At 47.4% G+C, this 23402-nt stretch overlaps 1 protein-coding gene across 4 annotated transcripts; it reads right to left on the minus strand.

The window, feature by feature from the left end:
* Window positions 1-58: 58 nt before the first annotated feature.
* LOC113988748 (suppressor of cytokine signaling 1-like) lies at window positions 59-23231 on the minus strand. 4 transcript variants are annotated; one of them, XM_039391395.1, is made up of 3 exons: window positions 22676-23231; window positions 4856-4975; window positions 59-1625 (listed from the first exon to the last, which is right to left on the minus strand). In XM_039391395.1, the coding sequence occupies exon 3, from the start codon at window positions 1557-1559 to the stop codon at window positions 876-878; it is 684 nt and encodes a 227-aa protein (XP_039247329.1). In that variant the 5' UTR covers window positions 1560-1625; window positions 4856-4975; window positions 22676-23231; the 3' UTR covers window positions 59-875. The 4 variants fall into 4 exon arrangements, with proteins under 4 accessions (XP_039247329.1, XP_027578420.1, XP_039247328.1 ...); XM_027722619.2 differs by having other exon boundaries at window positions 4856-4980; XM_039391394.1 differs by lacking the exon at window positions 22676-23231 and adding an exon at window positions 15063-15113.
* Window positions 23232-23402: the final 171 nt, after the last annotated feature.

Genomic DNA, 23402 nt, shown 5'->3' on the forward strand with positions numbered 1-23402 from the left:
TTCACTGACTTTTAAAAATCAATATAAAAACATGTTTATTAAAATTTTAGAAGTTTTATATAAAAAATCTTTGCCTTTTTGGAGGCAAAACCAAAACATCTTCTGATGCTCAATAGATGGCAGCAGCTCACTATCACATGAGCAGAAGAAAGGGCACTGGATCCCATCTCTTCACACCCTCCCAGGGTAGACACAACTCTCCGGATCAGGGTTACCTCTGCAGGAATGCCATGCCCTTGGTATAGCATAACCCATCTGCACTCACAAAAATCCGATTAAATAAAGCAATGCAAAAGCCAGTGAAGCTGCCTGCATCGTACATGGCTGCAATGGTTTCACTCTGGTGCAAACGCTGGCCTCTGAAGTAACTGGCATCGCATTTGTGCTGCAAGGAGTGAAACGTGCTCTCACTCTGCCCCAGCTACGTGGGGATCCAGTCAGCACAGGGGTCACGCCCACCAATGTCCAAGCTGCACTGCTGCGGGACTGGACTCAGCTGCACCACTTCACAAGGGCAGGTTTGAAGCAGAAATGAGCTCAAGCACTTGGGGTAGAAGAAAACATAGGGCTGACCTGGGAGGACAGGCAAGTCATCTTCTTAAGCTTTTAAGTTATAAATGGAGCCAAGAGCAGGACTTGGTCATGGTGGAAATCTCTGCTCTTCAGGTTTGGCTTTACCCCAGGCATCTCTGGGCAAAGTCACACACTGTGCACATACAAGGACACATCAGTCACAGCCAGCGGGTTCAAACCGTGCTCCCCTCTGCCCTCGCCTTTCCTCTGCCAGCAGCCAGTCCAGCCCCACTGGCGTGGCACACATCCCACCAGCACAGCCACATAACAGGCATTTCCCTTTGTCTCCCACATGTACGGCATCATCTCCCAGCCCAGGACAGAGAAGGGCTGGGGACAACACTCCCCTCTGACCCTCCCCTTCTGTGCAGGGGTGAAACCACCTCCTCCCTCAGACACATCCCCAAGGAGCCCCCCAGCCCTGCTCTGTCCCCTGTCATGGCACCAGCGGGGAGGCTTCGGTAGCACAGTTCTCGCAGGGTGGGCACTGTCCGGCGGCTCCGGCACAGGGGCTCAGAGAAGACCAGGGGGGTTCCCCCCATCTCATCAAAGTGTAAGGGGTTGTTCCGGGTCCCTGCCACCACCAGCTCCAGCAGCTGGACCACACAGTCTGAAAACCAGTTCTTCAGGCGGAAATAGCCCTCCTGGAAAGAGATTCGGAGGCTGACAGGCCCCGTTGGCATCCGCACACTCAGGCTGAACAAGCAGTTCCCCTGCGAGCTGTCCCGCACCAAGTAGGTGCCTACAGGCTCCCTCTGGAGTTTGGCGTGGGCCTCCCCCACAGACAAGGGGCCCCAGTAAAAGTCACTGGCCTGGAGGATATTGAGGGATCGCTCCAGGACCTCCCACTCGCAGCTGCGAAACATCCGGAAACGATCGGGCAAGCCGGGTGGTGCAGGGCTGGGGAGAACGCTCCGATGCTGCCTTTGCAGATGAGAAACAGTGGTGTGCGTGTTGTGCAGATCATCTGGCCTCCCTCTGATCATCTCTCAAAGAGCCCATGGATCCTGGAAAGATGCTGCTTTTACCATTCTTCCTCCTTGGCATCCAGCCTGCGGGACAGAAGCAGAGTGAGGCAAACCCAATACCTTCTTCTACCTGGGCAAGTGAAGACACTTCACAAGGGAGAAAGACCAGCAAGAGTACTAAAGAGGGTACCAAGGAACTACTGTATGTCACCAATCCCCAGCTGTAGGGACACCAAGGATATATGTGCAGGAAGGGCTCCAGCCGGGTCCCATCAGCAAAAGCTGGCACCTTACAGAGCTCTGCATCCACTGGTTTCTGTGATTTACAGCCAGGAGCTCCTGCACACCCCTTCAGAAGGCTGGTTTGAACCTAGATGATCTTGTAATTTCAAGATTTCCCCTGCTGGATGCTTTGGGGTTTTTCAGTGGCCTTGAGACAGGAAAAGGGAAATGACACCCCAAATCAGAAGGGAAAAATTTTGCAAAGCAGTATCATTTACTTTGTCATTCAAGGAAAGGTAGAAAGGTTTCTCTGCACCACTCTAATGCTTTCTCCAGAAACAGGACTTAGAAGAAACAGAAGATGGGAATGAGTCTTTCCCACCAAACCCCATGAACTACTCCCTCATCCCGTGATATGCCTGTTTCACTCTCTTAGGAGAAAGCAAAGGCCTCAGATCAAGACCCCTTCAAGAAATGTTACAACGTCAACTTCAGGGCTCAGACTGCCACAAATGAGCCCACTTAACACTGGTACCAGACACTATTGATGCCCTTCCAGCCCCTTAACTTCTCTTTCTTCCAGAAGGACATCTCCCCCTGCCCGCAGACAATGCTGCCCTCTCCCAGTCGCCATCCTCTGCTCATGTACTGTCACGACCCTGCTCATCTCCTGCACCTTGTGTTATCACCAGACTGTCTGTTTTCAGAAATGCAAATTTCTGAACCCCGTGTTGCCATCAGCCATCCAAGTCATTTCAATTATATATAAAAAAAGTACATATTCTGAATGTGTGTGTGTGCACAAACATAAAAACCACAGCCCTAAGCCAGAGACTCATTCTGTGCGAGAAGCTGAGCTGTAACATACCACTTCCCCAGACCTGACAAGTCAGTAGCTCGCCACCAAATCCTGCCCTCGGTCCCTTGACATACTCCATTAAACCAATCATACCCGCTCACAGCATAGCCATGCTTGGAGCAGGACAGACTGCTGACACACAGCCTGCAGCGGAGGGAGAGACACACTTCATCTCCAGCAGTCCCTCCCCACAGCAGACTTGCAGGAGCCCTGGGGCTCATAGCAGGCAGGCAGCCCCCAGGGACTATGCAGGGACTTGTGGAGAGCTTGCTCTGGAGGGAGAGCTTTGTGTTAAGCTTAGCTCCTTGCAAGATTCCCCTGTCACACACTTTGACAGCTATTCAAAAGCCTCTCATTCTGTTTGGTGCTTGCACCAACTGGATGGCCGTGCAGAGCCCACTTTGCACCTGGGGAGAGGACAGAGCAGCAGGGCCAAACATCTGTCCTTCACATGGGCACAGTAGTTTTGGAAAGGGAGCATGTGCCTGCCAATGCCTTGCCTACAGTCACCTTTTCTCAACTAACGTCCGTCTCAATACTCAACAGTAATACCAATAATTTAGCAGCCAGGCACATGGCATTCCATACACGGGAGCAATAAACATCCTTTCCAAGAGCAGCCTGGGAAGCTTCTTGAGTTTCTAGCCCTGTGATTTGCAGTCCACAAGCCGCTAATGTTCCTGGTACTGCTCTGAATGCTGTTGATCCTGCCCTTTAGCTACATGTCACAGGAGGAGGGAAATTCCACACTTAGAGAAAGGTGGGAGGGGTAGGAAGGAGTTAATCAACTTGGGTTTTTTCTTTTCCATTAAAAAAAAAAGGCAGCAGTTAAAAGCTGCTCAAGCTGTTCAGCAAGTCAGAATAAATCTTAGGGGAAAGTGATTTAGTGAGCAGAATGCAAGTAAACACAGTCACCACGTGCAGCAACTAGGGCCATCTATCACCACTGAAAACTCAGCAGTAGGTGCCACAAGAAGTTGCATTATCTCTGTCCCTTTCCTTCTCCTCTCCGCTGGGTGTCCGGGCGCCCGAAGCTGCCCACTGAAATTAGCTCCTATAGAAAAAGGTCATCTGCCAGATGCCTCCAGGGCTGTGGATATAGCATTGAGAGGACTGAAAAGGAGCCTTCCTAAATAGCAACTTCTCTTGGGTCCAAACAGAAATTTTGCCACTTTCACGGGTCGAGGATGAAAAATTAATTCAAGCAAGTAAACAGAAGCAGGCAGTTGTCTTTCATTTCCAGGCTAGTTTTAAATGTAACAACAAATATATAATTTGTTTAAGGCTGCAGATGCTATTTGACAGGAAAAGAAATACCAAACTAGTTTGTCCCAGTTTTCAACCTTGAGTCATTCACCCAAGTCCTTTAAGAAAAATCCACTGCTACTAGAAATCTCACTGACTAAGAACTGAGACTGTGTCAGCATTTCTAATTCAAAATAAATGCAAAAATAGCACCTTGACAATTTGTTCATTCGGTTTGAAATCTACATATGGGTCAGAGCCTCAGATGGGGGGAATTTGTTTAGCTTCAGTGACCCATTTCCAAGAGAGAACTGCCTGGCCTGCAGTGCAGCATTAGTTATACTAATATTAGCTCTAGAAGTGCTTCCTGATACTACCTCTAAGGTTCAGTTTTAATGGGTCAACAGGTCCTACATGTACATGGCCTCCCACATCAACGAGGATGTGCAGACTCAGGATTAGGAATAAGCGAACCCAGGGGCGTGGGGTGTAATGAAATACACATGCATATTTAGTTCTGCTTCTGTTTTGCCACACCACAATTTGCTTTCCCTCTTCTCCCCTCCAAAAAAAGCCAAAAAAACCCCCCCAACGCTCAAACAAGTTACTACCTCCCTAACGCAAGTCACAACAGTGCTTGAAGCCAAAGCAATGTAACCTAAAAAGCTGGTGTCCCGCTAATTAAAAGGCTGGATAAATTTCCCCAGAGCTTCTGATTTACTGCAAGTTCAAGAGCTTTTCAAAATAAGTGCTCTTTACACAGGGCATTCTGTTTTCCTCCTCACTCACGACCCAGGCAAGGCAGCGTATTTCATATAAGGAGACAGTTCTAGTAAACCAGGGGACTGTACACGGCATCTGGTGTCAGCCAAGCCAGCCCTGCACCCTGGAGCTTGACAAATCTGCCATGTTCAGCAGCAGCCTCAAGTACTCAGCTATGATGCGTTCTATGATGCTCTCTTTTTCCAGGACACTTGAAAAAGCTTACCTCTTTGTCTTTACTGCCCATAGGGATGACTTTCTGGATGTCAGGCCTGGAAGTTGTCCAAATTCAAAAGCTCCGATGCAGCACTTCCCAGTTTTTGCACAGCTTTACTTAAGAGCAGATCTGTCCTTTGAAAAGAAAGAGAAGTCCATCAAGCAGGTGACTAAACCCATTAGTTTGCCATAATGTGGATCTAAAATACAACAAATCTGGGGACAGGTTGTCTGTCTCAACGTCTTTGATCTGTATTACCGTAGAAGCATGTATATAGCACTTTGGATAGCAACAGAGAAAGTGGATTATTGCTGCTGTTATTATTATTGCTACTTACAAAGCCGTGAGCTGGTTAGGTCCAGGCAGCTCACAGATGGCTTAAGGACAAATGGAAAGACCATAAAGGTGCTATCATCTTCTGGAAGCAGGAACCGTAAAACCTCAAATGTTAAGAGATGATGGCAACAGGAACAAGCTTAAGGATTCAGGACAGCAAACTCCAGCTTGTGCTCAATACAACACACAACATTTAGAGTATCTTATTTGACACCACATAGCCATTCAAGTGACCCACTTCATTCTGACCCACACTCGCCTGCCCTGCTCTCAATACTTTTCTTTCCATCTCACTGATGGAAAACTAAACCCACTGACCTGGTGGAACAGCAGACCACCACATGTGCAATTGTTTGTCTGTCATTGGATCCATCAGCAAGCTGAAAAAACAATCCCAGCTTTCTGCATGCCTTTCAGAGGCAGTCACTGCACTGCTTCACTTATACACACATAACCTCACTTCTCTGCATCCTCCCCAGCAGAGTCCAGACTGGGCACACACCCCACAAGCCATGTTGACTTGCAGAACTGCAGGTCTATCCCATTACTACGCATTATTCATTCCCATTTTTAAATTCCCATTACTACCCATTACCAATCCATTCAGCTTTGACATCTCCCAGACAGCAATCCTGCAGTTCCCAGAGCAGTTAGACAGAGGCTGGGATAATTTGGAAAAGCTCTCCCTGAGGTACCCTGCAAGCCCTTGCAGCAGTGTCCCCGTTCCAGGCAGCAGAGCCTGAGCAGACATCTCTGCTTGCACGTCTGCATCCCACAGAAATGCGCTGCCTACTGATTTGTGGCTGGGGAGGATGTTTCAAAGGAAAGCTTGAGCAAAAGGCTGGAAGAAACCTCCCTGATAAGAGCCAAGCACGCAGCGCTGGGTTTTAATGGTGGGCCAGCCTGGTTCCCATCGCCACCACCGCCTGCCACACATTGGCACTGGTTTGAACCATGCCACCATCACTGCCACGGTGCATGGTCACACCAATGCCCCTTGTCATGAGCACCCTACCACAGCCAAGGTGACCAGAAAGGGATCATGGAGAGGGAAGGGAAAGAAGATGCACTGACAGACATGCCAAAGAGCACAGAGGGAGCTGTGGTTAGGGGAGGAATGTGGCCCAGCTCAGCTAAGAGGACCAATGTTAATCACAGCCAATTTCTCCAGCACAAAGCAGGCCTCGGAGACATTGCAGTTCCCTCTATCTTTTATGCCATGGCTATAAATAATTTGATGTGAGCTTGCCATTATGTCTGACACATGAGGGAATACATGGAAAAAAGAAAACAACCCACACCACACATACATACCCCAAACTAAAACTGTATTTCCCTACACAAGCAACATTCAAGAATGCAACATTTAATAAAATAAAATAAGCTGAGGCAGCACACACACTGTGACAGTTCCTACTTCCATGCAGTAGAGACACAGAGCAGGAAGATCCTGCTTGCAGTCTCCAGAAATCACCTTGCAAGAGGACTGGTCTTATCAAACACTTCCCAACATTTTGGGGCTGGAGAACATACTTCAAAACCCACAAATAACTTCCCATGGATCTGATATTTATGTTTTGTATTTCTTACCATATTTTTCTATGATGTGTGTTTTCTGAATTAATGTGGCACTTTGTTGATATGGGCTAGAGGGACTTCGCCCAAGAAAACCAACAAGACAGTGTGATACGTGCCAAATATTCTTCAAGGCAGGGAAGTCTTCAAGCATGTTTGGTTTCTCCATAACATGCTTTTAAAAACCCAACAAGGTGGCAGTTTACAGGAAAAGCTAATTGCCTTTACTGGGATAATTGAAAGAGTTGGAAGAAAGACACCCATTTTCAGGGTCCCCTCCTCACACCTTGGAAATATTGTGTACATTCAGAACTACTTCCAAATAAAAGAGCCTATTCCTCGTCAAAATAGCCCAATGTGAAACTGTAATCCTGCCATTTCAGAATAACACAGAAGCCACATCGTTTCCCTGAACTCAAAGGCTGCCAAGAACTACCAAAACTAGCATCTGACTTCTGGCAAAGACAGCTTCTGTTGGAGGCTAAATTATTTCTGCCTTCCCCCGTAACTGGGGAAAAGAGAATTAAAAAAAAAAAGGCAAGAAAAAGGAAATCAGGAGGGGGTACTACCAAGTTCCAAAGCTGCAGCTGAGCCTATCCCGCCATGGCTTAAGCAAAGAGAGTTGTTGTTGCTTACCTCTGGCCAACAGCATTTTTGGTAAGTGAGGGAAGCCCAGTCGCATTGCTCCTGACCTTTGCAGTTTCACAGAGCAGCCAGTCCTGCAAATGTTAGTGCTGCAGAGCTACATAAAACCTCAGCTCTGCCCTTGGCCAGGGAACACAGCCTCCCTGTTGCCTTCCCTCCCTCCGCACCACCCACACCTCTGGGAAGGTGGCTGGGGCTCTCCCCAGTTTGGGGGCTGAAACAAGGAGATGGGGAGAGGGCATGATGAGGAAGAATAAAGAAGCCAAGATAACAGCAGTCCCTCGTGACTCCCTACTTGAAATGCTCTGTCCCATCTTCCTGCTGAGAGGGGGATCAGTGGGAAGGGGGTAGCAATGGCTGGGCTGCATCCTTGCCCTCTGTTGGAGCAGAGCTCTGCATCTACCCATCATGGCTCCTCAGCCTTACTGCCTCCCCCGCACCATAGATACATATCCTCTGTTCCAGTCTCTTGGTTAAACTGACTTTTTTCAGTTGTTCCAGAACCCTGTTTGAGGAAATGAGTAAATCCTGAGAAGCAAAGGCCATCAGTGGTCCCTGCGATGGCCATGGCTTCTTATCAAAACAATCACATTTAGCCGGAAAGGAATTCAAAGCAGCCGCTAACTCTGAGAAACGAGCAGTGCCTGGCCTGCAGATAAAACTGGCTCAATATCCTGATCAGAACTATGATGTCAGAGAAGAGTCCCAGGTGCTTAACCAACACCAGCCAGAGCACAGGGAGACAGGGGAGAGATCCTGCCTTGGCTCTTCAGAAGGACCAGCTTCAGAAGATGCGAGGGGGACTATGCAGCACCAGCTACTGTGCCTTCAGAGGAAGGGGCGAGGGTCAGAAAGCACAAACACACCACAACACTAGGTTTTATAATGGGAGATTTCCAACACACAAAACAAAGAAACTAGTCCTGAGAGTTAAAAGTGAAAAGAATAAAAAAAAAAGTCATGAGGGGTTATTTAGGAAATTTCAAAGTGGCAGAGCATGCAGACTTCCCACAAAGGATGACACAGAGACGCTGCCTGGCTAAGAGGACAGGCTTGGGGGAGAAGAACAGGTCACACTGCAGGTACTAGCTGTAGGTGCAGCAGCTTGCAAGGGCATCCACCATGGGGCAGACACATCAAACACAGACACTACAAAACCCCAGTCCCTGTTCCAAATCTTCCTACAACCTTCTCTATAATCCTTCAGAAGATGAAAAGATAATCCTGGAGCAGCCAATATAAAGGAATATAAATTACTGACAACAGGGAACAAATTTATGTGAGGATGGCTGTCATGAAACTGGGATAGTAGGTGGCCGAGATAAACAAAACAAAACCCAGAAAACATATGGCATTTTCAGTTTATCGAAAACAGAAAACCTCTGGGGGAATCATTTAGTCGACTGAGATACCAGCAAGTGGGGACGGGGATACTGCAGAAAAGCTACACAAGCAAGTGGGCATTATCTTTTTTCTTGGACAGGATGTTGAGGAGATTTCCCAGTATTTAATGTTGTTTAATGTGAAGGGAAAAAAGGGAGTGCTCTATCAGTATTGATGAGGAAAAGTGATATTAGAGTAGAAAGCCAGCTGGGCACCATGGACTATACCCAGGGATTTTGAATTGGAAATGGATGGTTGAGATGCAAAGTGAAGTGCTCAATCAAATCAGCTGCACTACCAATTGCCAGAGAGCTGCAAGTATTGGAAGGAACTTTTTTTGACATGTACTGCTAAGACAGGAGCAGCACGAGGCTACATGATGTGGGGGAGAGGCAATCCCCAGACAGAGTTCCCCATCAGGCAGATGGTATCTGAAGAAGCAACAGATGACAGGAAACACTTTGTGCTTCCCCAAAGCCTCCATTCCAGAAACAACTCAAAAAGTGAGACATGGTACATGAGCTAAAGAGCCATCCCAGGACCTGTAAAGCAGATGGATAGAAGACACAGAGCAGTCATGCCACAGGGTGAATGGGAGGTGTAAAAGAGGTGTCTGGAGGAAACCAAGGCATTTCAGCCCCTGCACATCTGGTCACCTCTCTGCCATCCTCCCAGCCACTGCATCTTACCCCTGGATCAACTCAGCCCACTTCGTAGAGCATCCCTCCCCACTCCTCAACAGGTTGGTGGGTAGAGGCAGCCCAAAGCCTCCCCCAGCCCTGATGCAAGCAGTCCCTTCCCCCTGTCCACGCAAACTCACATGTTGACCCAGGTCCCCTTCTAGAACTGTCTCTCCCTGTCTTCAAGCTGCCATTACCCACAACACCTCAACCCCCTCAGGTCTAACCCTGCCCCTCAGCAGGCAGCTTACAGCCTCATGTTACTTACATCTAGGCAGCCAGCTCAAAATGCAGTGAGCCCCCTCCATCACCTTCCCAGGGCGAACAGTAACAAAATCACTTCACTCTCTACAGGCAAGAGAAGTCCAAGATCACTCAAAATTCATCAGCCTGGAAAGCACCAGGACATCGGGCAAGACTCTGTCCTGACAAATGCAAACACACGCAGGCTTGTAGGAAAACCAACCGGGTCTGTATTTTCGAGAGTGATAAATTAAGTGGCGCAGCTGACCAATGAGCCGAGTAACAGCGCTGAGGGTTTGTTAAGGAAAGCTCCAGCTCTGAATGCAAAAGCAGTCATTAAAAAACCCAGATGCAAACACGAGAGTAAGGTTGCAAAATGGATGGGTGGGAACATAACAGTAATGTCACCACCTGAGATAATACAGTCAGTTCCAGTCACCTTAAATAAAAACAGATAGAGCTGAAACAAAGATGATGGGCCCAAAGATGGGTGATAAGAAGTCAAATGTAAGTGTACGGAGACACACGGGTGAAACTTCACGCTCAATTTAGAGAGCAGATAGATACAAGGGGATTCCAGAGGAAGATACAGTACAATCAGGACGTTCTTTTTGTGTTCTTTTATAAAACTAGATGAGAGGAAGTTCAAAGGTGACCGAGATTGAAAAGTAACTAATTTTAAAACTCATAAAAGGAAAAACTCCAATCATATAGACATTAAATGCTGCTTCTGGGGAAAGTGAGAGAGCTGATCTGAGGAGTCTCATTTCTCTTCTTTCTCAAATGCCTCTGCTTTGTTTCTGTGCAGTACCTACCACATTATGCTTTAGCAGACCTTAGGCAGAGGAATCCAGCAGCAAAGGACTGGGTTTTTTAGCAATGCCTTTTTAAGACACCTCTTAAGCATTCAAAACTGACATAAGACTAAGGGGAGCTCAGCTCAAGGCATAAATGTCCTTTAGTTGTGCAAAACTGAAGTAATAAACAAAGGTATATAAAGTCACTATGAGAAATCAATTATGGACCTGCTGCAGAGTAGTTAAAGTAGCTCTGCCCATTTTTTTCCTCATTCTTTAATGACTAAAAAGAACAGCACCTCTGCCTTATGTGTGCTGACTTGAATATCAGTGTGCATCCTAACAAATGGCAGATTTGAGTGTTTACTGCTAAAGCAGCTCAGAATCAGAAATGGCTGTTGTGATGATGTTAGAAAGAACATTCCTTCTGTCTCAGCGTTCCCTTGAGTGGGACTCTTGCTCCACTGTGTCACTTAACTGGGCCTTGGAGGATGAACATAACTTCTGGTAGGGGAGATTGGAGAACGTCTCTCCAGCTCCAACTTCCCTCCTTCCACATCCCAAAATCTCACTAGAAAACAAGGAAGAACTAAAATATGCATGAAGAACAACACTACTGGTCTGTCAAAAAGCATAATCAAACCATTCCTGAGAGCACCTGTGCTCATCACCAGTAGCATGCCAACTCAGGCAAACTTATGCCAAACCCCCTTAGCTTCAGTAAGGCACCTTCAGCAGGATGCGCAGCAGCCCAGCTACGCAGTTCAGATTACAGAAATTTTTAGCCTAAGCTTTAGCCTAAATTTCAAAATAAACTTTGCTACCGAGGAAGTATGAAAGTAGACTCAAACTGTTTCTGAACTGCAGAATCGCATACACACAAAAAACTCCCTTGTTGCACGAGTCACAATCTGAAGTCAAAATTTTTCTTCAGCTTTTGCAGGGAGTGAGGGGAAGGATAAAACCCCTCTGCAACAAAGGCAACTGAATGCTGCCAGCTGGCTTAATTTTGCCAGCCACAGCTCTAATGTAAAGCTAAAGCAGCCTATCTGCAAATTTAATAGTGGCACCATTCAGTCCTTGCCCTCCTACTCTGCATGTGTTTGCAAACAAGCAGAAGCACACAAAGCACAGGGGGAGCAGGAAGGGAGAAGGCAGAGAGAATGTGCATTATCAAAATACCTTGAGAGCGGTTCTTGGAAATGTGCAGCCTGCAAGCCTGTATCAGACACTCATTTCCTGTGAAGTGCACACAGGCCTTTTCATTTCTCCACTGAAGAGGACAAAAATAAGGAGGCAGCTCTAAAGTCTCTAAAGACAACACAAAACCAGCATTTAGCCATTTTATTAAAACTGAGTTTACATTTTAATACTATTGAATGCCTATTGAACAGAAACTTCCCAGAAGTTTCAAAAGTAGGACTTTCTACACCTCACGCTTCTAAATCTTAACTTGAAACCTTGCACTTGGTCAGAGGCGGGGAGAGGGGGTAAGAATTTTACTTGAGTCATTTTGACCACTCACTAACACAAAGTCACCAAATCCTGCACCACAGCACCTTTTTTTTTTTTAAGAGTTGAGCCCGATTTCAGCAAAATGGTGACTTAGTAAATACCTTACTGAGGCAGAAGGCTGCAGGATATGCACAAATGAAACCAGAAGAGCAGATAGTAATGAAGTAGACTGACAGAAGGGAGTAAGTTGATATGCCTGCCTTCTGCCTCTACTTACACATAATCAAGTGATCTAATTAATGTAGCCTTTAGTTGCATTATTTTAAATAAATATATTATGCCTCCTAATGACACACATGCCTTTACTCTGTAAAAAGATATCATCTCTGTATGGCATACTCAGCTCTTTCACCACCCGCATTTTCACTTACAGAAAGAGATCCAAGTGCCCACCTCTCCCAGCTTGCGAGCTTTTGGCGAGCACCACTAGCCGAGGTCTGCAGTGGCCTGGAATAACGGCTCAGGAACACACCACCTCCCCATAGCTTTTATTAATCTACCCACAGTATCAACCCGACCCAAATGATGTAATATTTAAGTACTGGCACTATCTGTTTATTGCTGACCAAACAAAGGTTGGAGAAAGCAGGACAGAGAAGTCTGTGGGTGGCAAGGGAGGAAGGGGGTGGCAAAGAGCTGCAGTGAAAGACTTGGAGAAAAGAGTGAAACATCCCCAGTGGGGACAGAGAGAAAGATGAACAAGGGAAGAAACACAGCTCCAAAGGCACATTTTCTCCTTTGTTTCTTAGCAATGCAACCACAGTATTAGCAACAGCAACTAAGAATTTACACCACCCAACCCCATCTCCATCCTTGCGCAAACTGACCACCAACTTCATAGAAATCCCAGCTGGACTGAGGAGGGTAAGAGGCACTGGCTGCATGTTTGAAGCTGTCATATGGAAATTGAATTTGGCCCTCTCTGAGCAGGCAGAGTGCGGCAGGGACACACAGCTGGGAGGATTTGAAGAAGCTCAGCCTTTCCCCATTGCTCCTCTGTGCCTGTTTTTCAGGACCTCAGCAGAATTTACCTGTGCCTTCCATCACAAACTTACAGAAAAACTTTGTGTTGCCTCTCAACCCCACCACATTTAAGTAAGTGATAAGCAAGCCAGGTTAATGAAGGACGTACAACATACTGAATAATAACAAGGAACACAGAAATAACAAAGGCCCAGATTCCAGTCTAGCTCAGGAAAAGATGGGAACCTGTGTGGGAGGGTGGCATCCCAGTAATCCTACTACAGGTTTGTGCCCAAGAGCCTTCCACTCTAGAGGAAACAAGAATCCATACTTCAACAACTATGTTTTAAATCACATACCCAGCAGAATCATTCTTGAACACAGAAACAAAGCTTGGCTTTATCTGCAGCAACCGGCCACATCTCTTCATAACATGATTCAACCAAGAGCAACATTATATGATACTAGAGCCTCAGTCTCACAAACTTCTGTGCATGTGCATAATTTTTAAGCACATGACATTGCCCTGCTGTGACTGAATGGGCCATTTGACATTCACACAGCATCTGAACTGCAGTTGCAGTTGTTTGCAGAAAGAAGATATGCCTGCATTCCCTCTTAAGGGCACAGTCAATAGAGAACGAAACATCAGGAAACTAGTTATTTCTGATTCCACCCCATTTTACAGAGTTGAGTGTGGTCAACATGTGACTGGGCTTTTCATTTAAGTTCTCTTAGAGCTGCAAGGACTAGAACTAGCAAATGGCACTGTCTGGACCACATAGTCCTAAATAGCAGCTTGCTAACAATACTCTTCCCTCAACTTTCCAGAACAATGGTCAAGCCACATCCCTCTCCTTCACCATGCAGGAGAAGAAAAAAGCCAGGGACATTAATTTACCATTCTTGAGTTGCTCTCAGTTACCTCTGCACTACATCTGGATCCTGTTTCCAAACCTCTACTAAATTTTTAAAAACAGAAAAAAGAAGATCCTAAGAGTAGCATGAGCTGAGGTTTTACATGGTAAGCATTCCAAAATTCTCAGTAAGAGTGTGTGTGTTAGTGGGAAAAAGTGAGTAGTGGATCCTGCATGACTGTGAGCACCATGACTCAGATTGCATAAAGGAGTTTTAGTGATAACCTTTGCCGGCAAAGCTTTCCATGGGTGCACAGCACTGATCTTCTGAGAAAAGGCAGGTGTGAGGCTGCGTTCTGACTGTGCCAGGTCTGGAGGATGGCGAGTTCCTCTGCTTTTCAAGGCAACCCCAACGGGCATGTACCCCCTGGTTCACAATTACCCCACCTCCCTGTAACACCTTGGGTTCTGGCAGGCAGCTCGCTTTTCCAGCTAAGACTAAGTGTAACACCCTGCACACTGCTTCTCCAGTGGTTTATGTGAAAGAAAAGAAGTGGTGTTAAGACCGAGTTACCCGGACCCATGCGGTTGCTTCCCTACAGACCCATCTGAGACATTACATAATTTGCAGGTTTCACTTTAAAAGAAGCATCTCCCTGCCTCGATGCTTTGGAGAACACTTTGACGGCAGGACAATCCCCACAGAGCCTCCGAGGCTGCTCCCAGCACCCCACCGCCACCCCAAAAGGGCACATAGCTCCCTTCGGGGCCGGCAATGAGCTGCGAGCACCCCAAATCTCCGTCTGACCCCCTTGGGGAAGGCACCCCAAGCCCCAACACACTCCATCTTCCCCAACCAACAACAGCCCAAACATCCCCAAGAGCCAAACCAGCGGGGGCTGCACCCCTTTGCAAGAAGCCAAGGGGGGACCGGAGCAGACAGACAGACACGTCCCTCGCAGCCCGCCCCCCAAAAGGCCCTTTCCAGTTAACGCCGCACAACTTACTCTCAGCACCTCCGGGGCCACGGGCGGGCGGCGTTGCCGCCGGTGCGAGCGAGCGCTCAGTGCCGGGGCAGCAGCGGCGCTGCCCGGCCCGGCCCCCGCCGCTCTCCCGCCCCGCAGCGAAACGGAGGCGGCCCCGCTCCCCACCGCCCGGCACCGCCGCGCTCCGCATCCCCCCCCGGCCCCTCGGCTCACAAAGGGGCCGGTGCGCGCCTTACCGGGGGCGGCGCGACTGCCCCGCCGGGCCCTCCTCGGCCGCGGGGCGGGCGGGCGCCGCGTCGGCGGCTTCGGCTCCGAGGAGCGGAGCGGCGCGGAGCGGAGGGGAGGGGAAAGGAGGGGAGGAAACCCCCCAAATGTTTCTTTTCCGAGGAAGGAGCCACGGGGGAGGGGAAGGGGAGGGGTTTCTCCCTCCTTCACCACCCCGTGTTTCCACGGCGTGGCTCTTGCAAAGCGAAAAAAACACAAAAAAGTAAAGAAGAAAAAAAGTTTGGGTTTGTTTGGCTTTTTTTAAAAGAAAAGTTGGGGAGAGAGAGAAAAGAAAAAGAAAGATTCTGTGAAAGCCTCCCAGCTGCAGACTGAGAGAGGAACCCCACCGGGACGGCACCGCAGCATCCACCAGCCCCGGGACCCGCTGGAGCCACGTGTCGCCCGGGGAGGCGGCGGCGGGGACCGCGGCTCTGCCCCTCCTCCCAGTCTCCATCAGCTGCCCTCCAGCACGGGGCTAAGGCATCGGAGCTCGCAAGCACCGGGGAAGGGGCTGTTTCCAGGGCCGAGGGGTGACGCACAGGCCCGGGGCGGGAAGAGCCATCAAACTAAGGCTCTTTACACCAGCGGAAAACGGGGAGCCTGTCTCGGCCCTCTCTGCCAGCGTTCTCTCAGCTCCTCTCCGGCATGCAGGAGCCTCCAGAAGAGCATCGAGCACCCTGGCAGTACAGCCTGTGTAGCAGTGTAGCACACGCTTGAGGAGCATGCCTACAACAGGCGCTATTGCCTTGGTGGGTCAAATGAAAATACTGGAAATTACGGAAAAATGGGCAACTACACCAAAATTTTAGGATGTAAAATATAAATAGTGCACCACATGCTGCATACCATAAGCATATTGCTGCTCAGACAGGGTAGATGTAATAGGAGAAAAGATAAACCTTTGGAATTCAGTACAAACCCCACAGTTAAAGGCCTAGCCTGCAATGAGGCTGAGACTTGATTGCACCACAGGAGCTCTCACTCACCAATATACTTGCTCTAGATGCTGCCGAGCCTGCTGCATGCATTCCCTGGTGTGTGCACGCCAGGCGAATTGCCCTGTTAGAAAAGCTCTATGCAAACCCCGAACGCAGACATGCTCTGGCTGCTCTGTACCAGCCTAGGGATGCAAAGCAGCTGTAACTCCAGCTTGAGCAGCAGACAAAGCTTTACAACTGCTTGGCATTGATAGGGAGCACAAAGCAGTCAGAAACACACCACTGAATCTCATCCTCAGCCTTGCCAGAAGTTCCACTGAGCGTTGAGACATCAGTCCTTGTTTTTTCTTTCAACCAAGCATGAAGATGTTGCTGACCACAGAAGAATTTCTGAACTTCCATAAGAATCTGGGCAGAGCACTTCATTCTTTTTCACGGAGGCTTCAGTGGGAGGACCTGCCGCTGGAGCTCTAAATCACAGCAGGGATGAAGTGCTCATCTGTTCCATTTTTGGTTTTTAAATAGACTTGTCACACTTTTCTTTGTATTTTTGTATGGCAGCTTCAAAAATATCCTGTGGTTTGCTTTACAGTTGCCTAGCAGGGAGTCCATTTCCCTCTTTGGATATTTATAGCATTTATTGGGTGACTTCATAGACTCTACCAGCCACCTTGCCTAAACTGGTCTAATTCTTCCTTTTATTCTTCCTCTTCATCTTTTCTATGAAAAGTTAACATCCAGCCTCACTGCTCTGAGACTGTCTGTGGGTCTCGCTCATATTTCTCTCATCCACTTGAAACCGTGACCTTGCAGCAGTTACAGCGGAAGCGTATTGCAGCAATCCTCTTCAGCAATAAAAGCTGGTGAGACATGTCATGATGGCACCATTGACCACAATTTTCCAAAACTCAGACTTGGCTCACAGGGTTCCAAATGTGTTCAGGATCAACGTACCTCTGAAGTGGTTTCATTACAGGTGGAAAACACAAGGGTGCTAAAGTATCTTTTTGTCCTGTGACACAGCAGAGGAGATGGCAACAAAATCATGCACAGGTACAGACTTTCTAGTGCTTCATTTCTTCCTGCAAGCCTGAAACCAAGCTTGGATGTGTTTAAGGGGAAAAACAAATCCTGTCTTTTGGTGAGCTTTCTTAAGGAAAAAGTAATACAAGTAAATTCCTTATAACCAAGAGACTACCCATGGTCACACCGCTAGATTGATTATTTTTTCCCCAACTGCTTTCAGGGCATGGATGCTAGCCTGAAAGGCCTTGTGTAATGACCGTGAGGATACAGGCAGGCTAATGGTCCTGCCATGAGCAACTCACTTTGAACACTGCCCACTAGTATCTGGCTGGAGAAAGCTGTATCCATCCTAAAGACAGGGTTTCTGATATGCCCAGGATGCTGATGACAGCATGGTGAGGAATAGCTCCCAAGAAGGCACCAGGATTTGTTCTTGGGATTTACAAGTTTTATCCTACCCCTCATTTTTTCCTCTGCCTAAGGATACATATACTTTCACTATCCCCAATACTAAAACTTTGAGAAACATGAAAGCATTAATTGGTAGAGTTGCTGACAAAATGAACCATTTCCAGAGTTATGTTTGAAGTCCCACTGCCGAGGGCAGTAGGTCTGAGTTCATTCTTCCTTTGGATCATAGTTCTACTTTGTAGCATTTCTCTGCTTGTTCTTCAGTGAACCCCAAGTCTTTGGTAAGTTATAAGATGTTGATATCCAACAGCCCAAGAGCCAGTAACACCCTAACAGCTTTGCTCCTTCTCAGCGTGCAGATTCCTTCCAGCCTGCATAAGGTAGAAAGAGCTACAATCTGCCTATTTACTCCTGTCAGTTTGGGGTGTGTGGGAAGAAGAAAGGTATTTTGGAGCAGGTCACTGCAAACTACTGAATAGAGATGGTTTTCTAGGAAAGAAAAAGTCAAACATTGGCCCAGAGGAGGGGAGAGGTGAAAGAACTAGGGTGGAAATAATGAAGCACTGAAAATCTGCAGAAGAAGGAAAAGCGATATAGAAAAAAAAAAAGGAGAATAAGGAGGGCACAGGAGAGGAGAGATGGGTAATGTGTTACATATGTCAGTACTGCCTTGCCCTTCAGCCAGCAAACCTGTGAATGGAAGCTCAGCTGGGGCTGGAGCATCATTTCCAGATGACAGGTGACCAATTACTTAGGATCTCGGTGCCTTACTGGGCCTCCAGCCAGACCCAAACGTGGTGTTGTGTGCTGGTGTGGACATTGGCTTTCTGGCTGGGATGTGAGTGGGAAGTGAAGCTGCCGTGAGGATGGAGCTGACCAAGTGGCTCAGACATAACCTGGGGGGTTCCTGCCAAGTAGGAAAGGAAAGGGAGAGAAGAAAGCACAGTGCAGGCCTAGGTACCCTGGCATGAGAGGTGATGCAGGCAATGCATGAGATTTTGTATAGAGAGGAGGATGGAAGGATGCTTGGGGAGTGGGTAGGAAATGACTGCCATCATCTCCTGATGTGCTGCAAGTCCATCCTGCAAACAGTACAAAATGTAAAAGCATTCATTCTTTCCCTTTTGACCCTTCCTTCCCTTTCTAGGTGGTCCCTCTCTTAACTCGCTAAAAGCCTCCTTTTAGGAGGTGATAACAGCAAAGCACTAAGAAGAAAAAAAAGAACCAACCAAGCAACAACAGAAAAAGAGAAAGCCAGGAGGACAAAACCAACACAGGAAAATCCCCCAGCCCCCTCCCTCTGCTCCCCCCAGGGAAAAAAAAAAACAAACTCACACAAAAACCCCCAACAAACAAAAACAGCTTTCTGTGGTTTCCAGCAAGCAGATGCTGTATTAGTTCCACTGTTATGAGAAAAATTAGCACAAGTAGTGGCCCCTTTGCGTGAAGCGGTGGCCAGGCCCCTCCTTCCCCTGCCAGAGCAGGGCTCTTCTCAGTAACGAAGAGAAGCTGCTTTCCAGGAAAGCGAAGGTGCAGGGGCTGCCCAGAGCGAAGTGACCCCGCGCGGCTGCGGGGAGCCTTGTGCCGCTGCTTGCAGGCTGCCAGCTCCGGCACGGGGCTGCAGCGCTCCCCTACCCAGCGACGCTGCGCGTCGCGGAGGGCTGGAGGGTGGGCACCCCGCACACCGCTGCCGATGCGCCTTCGTTCCAGATCGCAACACCCTCTGCTGTTCTGGCTTTCCCCCATAGTCGCGGCAGAACACGAGTTCTCACTCGTTGCCAGTACATGCCCCCGGTTCACTTGAGGGCGGAAGACCCAGCAGACAGTGACCTTCTAGGTTTTGAAACAAAGCACCAGGCTGCATAATCTGGAAGGTATTTAGGTCAGATTTAAGCAGCTGCAGAGAAAACAGTCTTTTATAACTGCATGGCAAACTGCTCCCTCATCTCTGAATCTGCCCTGTATGTCAAATACACTAGAGCAGTAACAGGATGAGCCGGGACAGAGGAAATGAGGAACCAGCTCGCTGCACCAAGGGACTCAGGTGTGAGCTCCCTGGGGCTTTGTGGCCCCATAAATCCATGACGGACTAAGGTTAACTCCTCCTAACACTGCTGCCCACCAGACATGGAGGTAGAAGTTCAGTTAAGGATTTCACTGTGTCATTGAGGCCTATTGCCTCTCCTTGTTATCCCACATTTTCAGGATGTGTTCGTGGAGAGTTGTCCAAAATTGGTGGACCTTGCCCAAATCCTTCCATTCGGAATCTTTCACTTGGATCACATAGCCTCAGTCCTGCCCATGCTTCCCCAGATTTGTCCCCTCAGACTGAGATGGGTGGTGATGCTGAACCCCACTCACAGGACACAGGCACTGAGTTCACTCACTTCAGGCATTTCTCCAAAGTAGACAAAAACAGCCATGAGAGGCCACCCCAGAGGAGCACAGAGAGCAATCCAAGATACAGACCCCACAGCAGAAGGTTCCTAAGTCATTGCTGGACCTAGAAGCAGGGGCTTCCTCAGCTGAGGAAATTGAGCCCCTAAATAAAATAAAATGACATAAAATGCAAGGGCTGTAATTTTGGGAGCAGTTGTAGTAGAAGCACTGCAGGCTAGTACCATCTGATAGCAGTGTCTGTTGCACTAGACGAATTTCCAGACCATTCTGCTTTCCAGATGATCACAGGACAAAGGACTCTGTCACATTAATCATTGTTGTTTTGTTAAACATCCCATCTTCATTAAAAAACTGCCAGTGTTTGGGAAGCTGCCAGCACCCTAAGTAAACTGCTCAAGTATTTAACTCTTTTCTCCATTATAAAATGCATACCTCATCTCTAGACTTTTTTTTTCTTGTACCATTGTTAGGCAGTGTGGCAACTGGAGGAGCAAAAATGTAACACTACATAGGTATACTTAGGCTTTGATCATAACGGTCCTAAATGCTTATCCCCCATAAGATGTCTTCCAACTCCTTAACAGGGCTTAGAGTTCTTGCAGGAAGCCTCTCCAACTTGTTACCTTTCCTCATTGAATCATAGATGTCAAAACTGGGAATTCTTTCACACCACTAATCACATCCATGGAATTAGCAGACACAATATAATCTCCTGCAATATAATCTCATTACACCTGTTCTGCATTCCCTGCTTATACATCTGGAATGGAATTAGCCTTTCTGATGGCACTGGGAGCTCACACTCGGCTGCTCCTACATCGTGAGTCAATCCTTCGCCAGAGTCACTTCCACAAACAGAGCTGCCAGACCAAAAGTGTGGGTTGGGTGGAGCAACTCACGATTGGGCTGTTTAAAAAAACACCCGTTACATACTTGTATCAACTTTAACATTTTGACACTCACTATCTAATAAATTATTACTACAAAATGTGTTGATTTTGTATCATTCCTGTTTTCTAAAAATCAAAATACAGTGTAAGACTGTGTCAGTTTCCTTGCTAGAGCCCTGTTACTTCAACAGCTTTTACATTTGTCAGTCAAATCCATAACGCAAACCTATAACTTACATCTCAAAAAGTTCCCAAGCAGTTTTATGAATTCTTTTCCATAAACACATGAGACTTACTGTTAACTAGAACTCTTCCCTTGTTTTTAAGTGATCCTAGTATGTGCTATTTCCTTATTCTGAGGTCAATAAGGAGCTGGTAGGCCTGTAATTACAAGTGTCAGATTACTTATGGTTTTTGCTATTATTTCATCTCAGCCTATGGGGAATCTGCCAGATTTTCCAAGTGAAAGAAGTTTAATTCTAGACAAGAGCTGGAGAGAAACTTCTCTGCTTCCCCTACCACTTCATACATTAGAATAGGTGCATACTCTAAAGGTGTGTATGGGCTTTGTAGAGATCTGGAGAGTAGCTCACCTCTTGAGTTAACCAAAACAGGCCCAGGGGATGGGAACCAGCAGACACTCCTGAATCTGTCCCAAATGTAATAGACTTTGTGATTAATGAGGAAATGGAAAGCTGAGACTGGAAAGAGTTTATTTGTATGATAGGTGCTCATATATAATTTATATGCAATAAATGTTTCTAGCTATTTCATTAGTTGCAAATGAAGTGACGCAAATGTGCACCACTTGGACCTGATGCATGGTGTGTGCCTAGGGCTGCTTCCAGCTGAATGCTGGTGGTTCATGTGTGGATGATTTAACACTCCAGCAGCCCCACTATCCAAATTATGCTGCAGGTTAATCCCTGGAGTAGAGGTACTCCACTTTTTCAACCACTCATAGCTTGGCTTAAAACAAAGATTTCCATTTAAACTATCATATCATCATTTAAACTCAGACTGTGGGGGGTGGGAGCCAGCATCTATATGTCTCTCCCACTTTCTGCACAGCTGGAGAGCTCTGGAACAAGGAGCGCAACAGGACTGGAGCAAGGGAAGAGAAACCAGCTGAAACCATCACAGCTTTTTTTGCTCTTAATACGTCAGTGGCTTTTTCAGTCATTCAGAAATTCACATAAATGAAATTCAACAAGAAATTAAGGAAAACCAAAGAAAAAAATACACCACACGAAGTACCTGGATGGATCTGCTGCTGTCGAACAGAGCCCAGCGGTGGCAGGATGTTCATATCCTACTCAGCTCTTCCCACACGGGCAGCCCACTTAAACCCTTAAGATTTCTTGGGACCATCTCCAAGGCAAGCAAGATTTGTGGATGTGAGCCAGCATGTTGGAGCTGGTTGCATGATAACATGCTGCCCTGTGATCACTTTGATTATCCTGCCCACTATAGATTGCAGCATATGCTCACAACATGGGGCTTTATATAGAGGTGTGTCCTATATATATCCTCTGAAAGAAATCAGTTAAGCTAGCAATAGTGTGGGGTTTTTTTACTTGCACAAGAGGATTTGGGGTACAGGGCTATTACTAATAAATCAACATAAATAGATCAATATGTCAGTACTTCAGTGCTTGAATCCAACCAGCTATGGGGAATTTGTCCCCTGGTAGCAATCAATCTGCTGTCTTAAAGTTTCCTCACCAGATCTGCAGCAAGCACAAACTGATCAATGCTATTGCAAGTCAGTGGAGCATAACAGCTTTGCGTGCCCCAGAGCTCATCTTTGCAGGTCTCCTGCTCCTTTGCAAGGATATAGAGGTTAAATTATCCTTTGCTAAGCACATGGGATATCTCAAAGTAACTCCCAGTTCTTTATGCAAAACCAGCCTTTCTTACCACCAGCCCAGTGCAGCCCAGCCAACACCTCAGCACCTTTCCAGATGGAGTCTAATGTGGTCCTCCACAGGCAACAGTTCCACTGCAGTAGCCTGCAGCACTTCGTAGAAGTAGATGCAGCAGAATGAATTCTGTGAGCCATCCAAATTCTGCCGTGCATCCTACGTAGGGCCCTTCCCTTGGGGCTTGGTTTTCCAGGCTGTGCAGGGGCAGATGCACACTCTTGTGAGATGCTGGGCTGCTCTGTCAGAGGGGTGAGTAACATTGCTAGAGAAGGCATGAGGGACCTGAAGGACAACTCCACAATCTGGCTTTGGCTAATAGGATGACAGTCCTGCCACGGAGGGGAAGGTCCAGGGAACATCCCAGTGGAACTTCCTCCACTTGGAGCTCTATCAGAAATCACTTATTCCTGATAATTTCTGTGAGGAATTTTTTCTTTTCCCTGAGGTGACTGCTGATGGAGCCTCCTACCAGAAGGGATTTAGGATGCAGGTCACAGGAGTCTTAGAGAATGCATTCACTAGAGAATGAATTATTCCCACCTGAGCCCCAGAGTCATCTCTGTGACTCAAAGCAATGAGAGACCAGATCCTACTGGCTGCTGCAGTCGGGGAGAGAGCCCAACGTGGTGGAGGAGAGAGTCCAAGACCTATGGGTGGCGATGCATATACCACCAGGCCAAGCATTTACACCAGGATTATCCCAAACAAGGCTTGTGTCCAAA

This window comes from Pipra filicauda, unplaced genomic scaffold (genome assembly GCF_003945595.2).
Source record: "Pipra filicauda isolate LSUMZ 115617 unplaced genomic scaffold, ASM394559v2 scaffold95_size2449627_pilon, whole genome shotgun sequence".
Lineage (NCBI taxonomy): Eukaryota > Metazoa > Chordata > Aves > Passeriformes > Pipridae > Pipra > Pipra filicauda.

Excerpts from the sequence above, each read along its gene's own strand:
- LOC113988748 (XM_039391395.1), bottom strand. The coding sequence starts at position 1,559 with ATGATCAGAGGGAGGCCAGATGATCTGCACAACACGCACACCACTGTT.